This window comes from Mizuhopecten yessoensis, unplaced genomic scaffold (assembly GCF_002113885.1).
Source record: "Mizuhopecten yessoensis strain PY_sf001 unplaced genomic scaffold, ASM211388v2 scaffold716339, whole genome shotgun sequence".
NCBI classification, from domain to species: domain Eukaryota; kingdom Metazoa; phylum Mollusca; class Bivalvia; order Pectinida; family Pectinidae; genus Mizuhopecten; species Mizuhopecten yessoensis.
The window spans coordinates 588,308-598,639 of NW_018480067.1; the positions used below are offsets into that span (position 1 = coordinate 588,308).

At 37.6% G+C, this 10,332-nt stretch overlaps 1 protein-coding gene across 2 annotated transcripts in view; it reads left to right on the top strand.

The window, feature by feature from the left end:
• Window positions 1-59: 59 nt before the first annotated feature.
• LOC110443325 (secernin-3-like) overlaps window positions 60-10,332 on the top strand; it is a 15,455-nt gene continuing 5,182 nt past the window's right edge. Inside the window, exons 1-5 of one of the 2 annotated variants that reach the window (XM_021487495.1) lie at window positions 60-175; window positions 4,648-4,807; window positions 6,168-6,355; window positions 8,639-8,844; window positions 9,598-9,822. In XM_021487495.1, the coding sequence (XP_021343170.1) occupies window positions 4,661-4,807; window positions 6,168-6,355; window positions 8,639-8,844; window positions 9,598-9,822 (766 nt within the window). In that variant the 5' untranslated portion in view covers window positions 60-175; window positions 4,648-4,660. The remainder of the gene's footprint in view (window positions 176-4,647; window positions 4,808-6,167; window positions 6,356-8,638; window positions 8,845-9,597; window positions 9,823-10,332) is intronic. The other variant, XM_021487496.1, reaches the window with a different exon arrangement.

Genomic DNA, 10,332 nt, shown 5'->3' on the forward strand with positions numbered 1-10,332 from the left:
ATAAATGAGTCGAGGCCTCGTGAATGATTTATGTTAAGAAACGTAATTTCCGGTAATTATAGCTGCTGTGGCTGGATTTGCCAGCTATCTTCATTTTTTTCGCCGGGTTGGAAGATATCAAACGAACTGTAGGACTTCAATTTCCAAGTTGAAACAAAGGCAAGGAGCATTAAATGTAAGCTTATATATACAGCAAATTATCAAAGCACATATATAGATCATGAGAACGTTACCTTACTATATAAACAGTCAAACAATCTGATCTTCGATTCGACCTCATTTGACCAATAATTAATCATCGATGTTTTTATCAGCGTTAAATATTTAAAACTTACCTTCTAATTAACATTGAATTTATCATTAAAGTATCTATGCATAGTTATATATGTTTCGATATACATTTTGTATGCATCGAAAAAGGGGCGATGTCAGATCTAGAGGACCTGTTTCTATGTGTCCTGACATATTGTACATAATGTATTGCGCATCGCTGTGTGCATACCGCAAGTTTATTGGCATTGTCATTTTTTTGGGTAGTGAAACTTAAGTCTGCAACGGAAAACAATTGATTTCTGAATTATTTTACTCAACTACATGCAGGAAAGTATATATATATAGTTACTGTTTCTACTGTGATAGAACCGTTCATTATAGGACCAATAAAAAACTATTTTTTTTTATATAATTTATATATGCAACAAATCATCTTTATCTGCGTAACAAATTTGTGTTACTGTCATGTGGTATTCCAAAGGCAACTCCAAAAAGTATGGTGTTCTTAAATGTTATCCTATGCATTTCTTAGTAAATGTAATTAAGTGTATCCTAATGCAAAAAAATGTGTTGTCATTCAAAATGTGGTTGATGCTGAAAAAGGTCCTCCAATGATATACAAATTGGATTTTTCGCCATTTTTCCATGGTAGATTCCCAACACTACCAAATACTGTATGTTTCTAACACTTTTTAAATACAATAAAATATACACACATGCATACATGGAGGCATGTCCTTAAATTATATTACCTTAGCTGTTATTAGGATGTTAAACCATATAAAAACAGAGCCAAGTGTGTCTTTCAGCCAGTTATGGTTTTCATGAAAACAGGTCTAAGACTTATATATATACATGTAGATGTGTAACAGGAGAGGAAAAATGCACGGCGAACCCGGGACCCTCCGAACTCTAGACGGATTCTCTACCAATTGAGATCTGGTCGCCGACGATCGACCCAGTCCAGTTCCGCTACACATGTATATCTGTGTCAAAAAATACACACTCACTCTACAGTACACACAGTCCTATATATGTACAATGTACTATACACCTACAGGGGAAATTCTGGAATTTGAGACCAATGGGCCATTTTCAGCAATTATAGTCAATATAAAAATTAAGGGGGACATTCTATGTAAATTCGAGATATAATTGGAACATGGAGGGGGTCAATTTCAGTTTAGAGGGGTCAGTGGCCCCATGGCTCCCTCCAGGATTACCCCTGCACTAAACTTCTGACAGTTATTTATGCCAGCTGCTCCTTCCCCCCAAAAAAACTCATGTAATATTAGTCTTGTTCCATCTCATTCCGTCCTGTCATGATTCATTAATTGTCACAATTTTATGGACACATTTCCATCAAAGTTTATTCAGTCTATAAGAATACCTTGGATAAATTTGTATTTGAGAGTCCGAAGGTCAAAGCCAAGGTCGACGTAACTTGCTTGTTATAGGTCAACTATTGCTGTTTTGTGCATAGGGATTAATGCAGGAAAGTAGGTACCTTCTTTTGAAATAGGGGAAAATATGGTTAAGTTTTGTAGGTCAGCATGATGACCTGTCAGTGGGCTGCAGGCCAGAGCCAGGGAGAGAGTATGGGAGCTATAGGGGGGCATGGATGACATTATGCCATACCGCAGCGTCCGTCGTCCGTCCGTCTGTCGTCCGCTTGTCAACTTTTCCTTTAAAACGCTACTATAGTCCTGAACAGCCAAGTAGATTTTGACTAAATTTGGTCTGGAGTATCCTTAGGCCAATTTGGTATAAACGGTGGGTGTGGCCTCCTGAGGGCAGAGGGGCGAGGCTCAATAGGGGAAATAGAGGTAAAACCTTGAAAATCCTTCTCCTACCGTAGGAATTGAGGGATTTTATCCAAATTTATTCTGGAGCATCTTTGGGCCTAAGGGACTCAATTTTGTATAGATGGTGGGTGTGGCCCCCCTGGGGGCTGAGCGGCAGGGCCCAAAAGGGGAAATATAGCAAATTCTTTAAAATCCTTCTTCTTCTGTAGGAATATGTTCCATATTTAGTCTGAAGCATTCTTGGGTGAAGGGGAACCAATTTTGTATAAACCGTGGGTCTGGCCCATAAGGGGCCTGAGGGGTGGGGCCCAATAGGGGAAACATAGCAAATTATTCTTTAAAATCCTTCTTCTTCTGTAGAAATGAAAGGATTTGTTCCATATTTGGTTTGGAGCATCCTTGGGTGAAGGGGAACCAATTTTGTATAAACAGTGGGTCTGGCCCCCCTGGGGGCTGAGGGGCGGGGCCCAATAGGGGAAATAGAACATTTTTTTAGGTCACCTGAGCTTTGGGGAAACAACACTTTTGGGTATATTTTGACAATTTTCTGTTGGAAATTATTTTTACTTGGTGAGAATTATCCTTGGAGGAGGAAGATGGTTTTAAATTGTAAAATTGGGATTCCTACCCCAACCCTAGGGGCCAGGGCGGGGCCCAAAAGGGAAAATTAGCCAATATTTCAAAAATCTTCTTCTCCAGACTCAGAGGTATTACAGTCATTTTCTCTGCATGGATGGAAAGATCATCAGGGGCTTTATTTAAATTGTAAATTTCAGGACCCCCGAGCTATCCGTTCTCCCTTGGGGAGGGGGTAAAGTTTACTATAGTTTATATAGGGAAACAACACTTTTGGGTATATTTTGACAATTTTCTGTTGGAAATTATTTTTACTTGGTCAAAATCATCTTTGGTGGATGACGGTATCACATTGTAAACTTGGAATTCCTGCCCTATCCCCAGGGGTTAGAGCGGGGCCCCAAAGGGAACATTTACAAATATTTTAAAATTCTTATCCTTTGATGACATGACAAGTATTGTATTTCACTTAGTTTACATGATAATTTCAACATCACATCTTAACAATAAAATAAAGCTACCAGTACCTATGATATAACTCAGGTGACCGTTAAGGCCCTTGGGCCTCTTGTTTAATATCCTTCTTCTTCTATAGGAATGAAAGGATTTGTTCCATATTTGGTCTGAAGCATCCTTGGGTAAAGGGAAACCAATTTTGTTTAAACGGTGGGTGTGGCCCCCCCTGGGACCTGAGGGGCGGGGCCCAATAGGGGAAATAGAAGTAAAACCTTTATAATCCCTCTTCTACCATATGGATTAAGGGATTTTATCCTAATTTAGTCTGGAGCATCCTTGGGCCAAGGGGACTAAATTTTGTATAAGCAGTGGGTGTGGTCTCCCAGAGGGCAGAAGAGCGGGGCCCAATAGGAGAAATAGAGATAAAACCTTTAAAATCCTTCTTCGACCATCGGGATTAAGGGATTTTATCCATATTTAGTCTGGAGCATCCTTGGACCAAAGGGACTCAATTTTGTATAATTGGTGGGTATGACCTCCCTAGGGGCATAGGGTGGGGCTCTGTTTGAAGTTTGTTCTTGCTTTATCTCAAGTACTGGATGGATCTTTCTGAAATTTCATATGTACTTACAGCACCTACCATGGAGTGCTATATCTTTACTTCATACCAATTATTTTAAACATATTTAGGTGAACGATACAGGCCCACTGGGCCTCTTGTTTTAATATGTAATTCTAGCCCTTCATTAATTTTATAGATGCTTCAAATCGACCACTAAATAAACATTAGAATAAAGCCTTTATGTGACTGTTATGGTATTAATTGTGTACTGTAAAGAGGGCCAGCCATTGACAATAACAACATGAACACAGGGAAAATGAAATAAATTACTCTGTCGTCGAATTGACAGAACATCAAAACAAATGTAAGAGGACAAAGACAAAAAGGTAATGGCCAGACTGGGGTTCGAACCCTCAGAACTCTAAACGGATGATCTACCAATTAAGCTGCCTGGTATCCGACGAATGACTTATATAAAATGTAGTCTACTTCCCCTACATTCCTCCATCCTTTTTCTACATCTTCGCCGCTGAAGACACATCTATATTTGTGAACCGCTTTGAGACCACCTCAAACTAGGTTGTGATAAAGCTGTATTTTAGAACCTAGAATTATTATACTATTATTATAACTGTTATATATTTACAACCTAATTTCAGGTATTCCCTTGCTAAGCATACTCTCATTGCTTGAAACAAGGGTTGGCAAGCTTGCCAATTTTGTAACAGGAGAAAGAGAAAATGTAACGGCCAGAATGGCGTTAGAACCCAGAACCCTTCAAACTCTAAACAGACGCTCTCCCAATTGAGCTTCCTGGTCTACGACGATCAACTCAGTCCAGTTCCTCCAGATAAAATAACACCAAGACAGACATATATTTATGTAGTAGTATTCTGGTTACCAGATCTAGAGGGGGCACCATGTTGCCACTTGTTAATTAACACACCTGAACAACATTTTTCGTTTCAATCACAGATCTGTTGGAGAAATGCCATGTGATATGTTTGTGGCGTTGCCACCAGCAACCAGTGATGGATGTATCATTTTTGGAAAGAATGCAGATAGGCCGACTGGAGAAGTTCAAGAGGTCATTCAAGTGCCAAAACAAGACCATGACGTAGGATCAAAGATTATGGTAAGGCAAGATGAAAGTGCACTCATGATCAGTCTGTTGAATTGATATTTTTACAGAATGTAATACTTGATTTGATGCAAAAGTTACACTTTGCAATTGAATTGGATTATATTATGGTTGAAATAGGACATCATTGTCACGACATGACTAACTAAACTTCAAATTAACTAACAGAAATTGCATGGTTTATCCCAGGTATAGTAAGCAACAAGCCAAACATCATTGCTTTAGGTCACTTGGTTCTTGAGGAGAAAGGGTTTTGAGGCTTTAACTTATATCTGAACTCTGTAAGCTTGAATATTGTCAAATACTATATTTGATTTTGCAATATACTAGCATTAGTAATGTGTGATATCTTAGAATTCATTGGTTTATTCACTAGAATCATATAGGTCACCTGTGCATGAATAGATCCTGGTAGGTGAATTTTTCAGGCTCAGGGTCCATATTCATGAAACTGTTCTCATGCTCAAGCATTGATTTTGTACTCAAGCCGAATTTCTTTTTTAATTAAGAAGAAAATCTTGTTTTGTCAATGATTGGGGAAATCATTGAAGAAACTTAAAGCAGAAAACTGTTTTCAATGTTTATGTTTGACTTTTTGATTGTTTGACATGATTTAAGTAAGTTACAAGAAAGTTGGTTTGAGCACAGAATCCATGCTCGAGCACGAGAACAGTTTCATGAATACGGGCCTGGGCCAGGCCATGTGGCAATTGTTACGTACATCACAGGGGCTATAGACTTGGAAGCTGCATGGTTAACCTGCAGCAGTTTATTGTGGAAAGCAATAATTTAGTTGGGTAATGATCAATCACTTCACAACTGGACTGCATGTTTGTTTGGTTTATACTGTCCAAGCAGATTTCATACAACTTTCCCATTGCATTCATATCTTCTGGTTTTTTTCAATTTGATAACAACTTTTATCACATAATGTACTGTGTTATCCAGTGAATATACCCATGTCAATTTCTTTTGCCTATTAACCCTTGCAATATGACCTATCAGCCCTGTGATTGGTTGTAAATGTAAGTTTTAATCGTTTCAATTTTGACATCATGCCAGGACAAGAACGTGACATCAAAGACTTGTACACTGTAGTCAAAGTGACGGCTTTTTAAATTGAAAGGTTGCATGTAAATTGTCGTTTAACACGAATAAATGCAACAAATCTTGATTATATGATAAAAAGGATCTTAAGTCACAAATTTTTCATAAATCTCATATGAAATGGAACCTCATGTAAGATCCTGTTTATATTCACTGCAGTAAAGACATAAACATTTTTATCAAATTGATGAATTTCAATATTTTTACAGGTGAAAATGTAAGAAATAATTGTACCTTTCTTTTGCAGTGTACTTACATAGAAATCGATCAAGTACCGCATACACACGCAGTTATCCTAACAAAGCCAGCCTGGATGTGGGGGGCAGAGATGGGAGCTAATGAGCATGGTGTATGTATAGGAAACGTGGCTGTGTGGACTAAACTAAATGGTCCTGATGACCTCAAGGAGAGACTACCTGGCATGGACCTTGTCAGGTATAGCTATAAAACCAAAGATGTAAAGGAATCGATGGAAAAGGTCAAAGAGAGAACAAAAAAACTTTCTTTGAAATCTAATGGTTCAGTTCTTGAAATATGATTATCTTTTCTATACCTTGGAATATATATCGCAAAATTGAATGCTCTGTACGCACCACTTTGCTGCTTGGTTTTGGTGTTATTGGGTTAGGCATCTTATTAACAGCAAAGGTCATTTAAGGACATGCCTCCATGTGTGTTATATATGCCTATGTGCTGGAGGTGTAATGTTGGTGTATTTGCCTCCACCATGCATGTGAATGATCAATATGAATTGACTAAGGGTAGTCTTGAATCTGTTACAAATTCCTACATACCTTTGATTTCTTCGATACAAGATGAAGGAATTGCACATCAACATGTGGGTAAAATTTATAATCACCTTTTATTTTTCCGTTGCTACTCTGTACAGGAATCAGCCTAATGGTTGATCAGTATTTTATGCCTTCACTTTTGTCATAAAATATTCCAAGGGTGCAGATCTAGAGAAGATATGTTTATAAAACAGAATCCATGGATTTCAAAGATGAGTAATAATTGGTGGCATGGACTAATGGTAATTGAAGAAATGGAAAATCTTGGTAATACTGTGTAGTAGTGCTGAACATTGTGTAACGTGTTGAATCAAAAAGAGTGGCGCAGCATTTCAACAATTTATGTTAAAATGACTGTCAACTAGAAAGGTTAAAAGTTTTTGTCATTCACTTGGAAATAACAGTTTAAATGTCATATCTTGACTTTGTTTTTACCATTAGACCATGGTCATTTGTAATTATGATCATTTCATGGGTGTATATAGTCTGCTAGCCATTGTAAGCTGCAACATGTAAGACTCTTTTTGGGATATCAGGATGTATGGAGTAGTGATTGGAAGGCTGTCTTTTACAGACAAGGTGTTTTTAATCATGAGTTATATAATTAGAGGTCATTTCAATCATTGTCTTCCTTTGGTACTTTTTTAGCTCACCCAAAGGGCCAAGTGAGCTTATGCCGTGGTGCGGCGTCCGCCGTCCGTCTGGCATCTGGCGTCAATATTTTACTTTAAACAACTTCTCCTTAATAACACAAAGGCCTAGGGTGATGATATTTGGCCAGAAGCAAAATGGGATTAAGGGCTAACAAGTTTGTTAAAATAAATGACCTTTACCTATATTCAAGGTCACAGGGGTCAAATATGTTCAAAACTTAAAACAACTTCTTTTGAATAACCAAAATGCACAGGGTGATGATATTTGACAAGTTGCATGCTAAGATGAAGGGCTACCAAATTTGTTCAAATAAATGACCTTCACTCATATTCAAGGTCACAGGGGTCAATTGTCTTAAAAAACCTTTAGACAACTTCTTTTGAATAACCAAAAGGACAAGTATGATGATACTTGGTCAGTAGCATGCTTGGATGAAGGGCTACCAAGTTTGTTCAAATGAATGACCTTCGCCCATATTCAAGGTCACAGGGGTCAAATATGTTAAAAACTTTAAGCAACTTCTTCTGCATAACCAAAATGCCCAGGATGTTGATATTTGGTCATTAGCATGCTGATATAAAGAAATACAAAGTTTGTTAAAATGAATGACCTTGACCTATATTTAAGGTCACAGGGGTAAAATATGTTTGAAACTTTTAAAGGACTTCTTCTGAGTAACCAAAAGGCGCAGGATGTTGATATTTGGTCAGTAGCATACTAGGATAGAGGGCTATCAAGCTTTTTTTATTTGAATGACCTTGCCCACATTTGGTCAAATATGTATAAACATTTAAATGACCTAATTTCAATAAACAAAAGGATAGGGTGGTGATATTTTGCAAGTTGCATGCTCAGATGATATATAAAATTTGTTACAATGTAAGACCTTGTTTGACTTTCAAGGTCACAGGGTTTAAAAAGTTTTAAACCTTATAACCAGTTCTTTTGAATAACTTATAGTCATAAATACTGATATTTTGCCTGTAGCTTTATTTTATATCACTTTTAAGGTTACAAGTGTGAGATTAATACCAGGTGAGCAATACAGGCCCATTGGGTCTCTTGTTTAAGCTTTTCCGTACTGATGTTGTTTTCGTTACATATCAGATTAAATAACACAAAGTATGGTCTAATGTGGATTAAATATTAGATTCACAACAATGCATCATTACTACACCATCGTAAATTAAACTGTATATTTAAACGTATTAAACGAGTCACAATGTTTCAAGACCGACTTATGTCTATGTCAAGCTATGACTTTACATTTTAGGTTGGGTCTGGAGCGGTCAAAGAGTGCCAGGGAGGCTGTGGACGTAGTCACTGGACTACTGGGGCAGTATGGACAGGGCGGACCGTGTGCCGAGGAACCAGGACTAACAAAGTGGGCCTACCACAACAGTTTTCTGTTAGTGGACTCGTCGGAGGCATGGCTTCTGGAAACTGTCGCTTCCCACTGGGCTGCAGAAAAACTGACAGGTTCTTACAGACTATTTTTTGTTTATCTTGTTGAAACTACATGAAACACAGGTTCACAAATCAATAAAAACACTGGTTATGTAAGATAATTGATCTCATGATTATTTTCAATGAATGTTATGGACAGATGATAAACCTGTTACCTATATATAGCTACTTTAAAACTTCTTTATAAAAAAATGGATTAAAAAAATAATACATGTACCATAATAAACGTTTGATTTTATAATTGATCATTTATATTGATGTATTTATAAAGTTATACAGTCAAACCTGTGCATTTTACAACCTCCATTAAGGGATCACCTGTGTTAAGAGACCAGTTTCAATGTTAGCAATTATGGTGATTTCATTGTAAAGAACACTTGAATTAAAAGACCACCTGATCAAAGAGACCACTTTTTGGGGTCTCTTATTTATTGGTGGTTGGGTGGCAAAGTAGTTCAAGAACTCTTTCAGTTATATTGGTTGTTTGGTCACTTGCTAGGCAACTTGGGTTTCCTTTGGGTACTCTGGTTTCCTCCCAAATTAAGACTTTCTGTGCGCTTTTATCTGGAACAACACGAGTAATTAATATAAGTTTGATTCACTTTATTTGTTATTGATATTGTAAATTAAATAAAGTTTATTTTTCCCAAATAAATTAGGTCGGAATGGAGATGCTCTAAATAAGATTTTGTATGCACAATTCATAGTTTAAATTCTTATACATGGGCAGTCAATTTTGATATCTTAAATATCTGATACTTCCAGGAATCCACAATGTGTCAAATGAGCTGACAATCACCACAAATTTTGACTTGTCCTCCCCCGAATTAGTAGAATCAGCAGAAGAGGCGGGGCTCTACAGGAAGGAGGATGGGGACTTCAACTTTTATCAAGTGTTTTCAGAGGAGTCTTCCGGAGCTCTCTCCAACTATCCAGGTTCCACGAGATACCTCCATGGGAAACGCCTCCTGAAAGAATTCACTTCAGAGGGTACAATTTTTGTGATGTTTTTAGGTCACCTGAGACAAAGTCTCAAGTGACCTATTGCGATCGCCTTTTGTCCGTCGTCGTCCGTCGTGCGTCCGTAAACAATTTACATTTTCGACTACTTCTCCAAAACCCCTAAACCAATTTCAATGAAATTTTGCAGGGACCTTCCATGGACAAAGGTCAACAAAAATGGTTGCCGGTTTAGTCCCAAGCCCCCAGGGGCCTGAGGGGCGGGGCCAAAAAGGGTCAAATTGACTAAAATTTCAAAAATATTCTTCTCAAGACCCAGATATGGTAGAATCAAATACTCTTCATATATGGAAGGGTGTTAAGGTGCTTTACCAAAATTGTGAATTTCTTGACCCTGGGGTCTCACGTCTTCCTGGGGAGGGGGTAAACTTTACTATAGTTTATATAGGGAAATCACATTTTGGACCAACATTTGTTTAATTTCCATTGGAAGTAATTCAATTTGGGTTAGCATTATCAGTATTAGGTAGCAGTTTGATA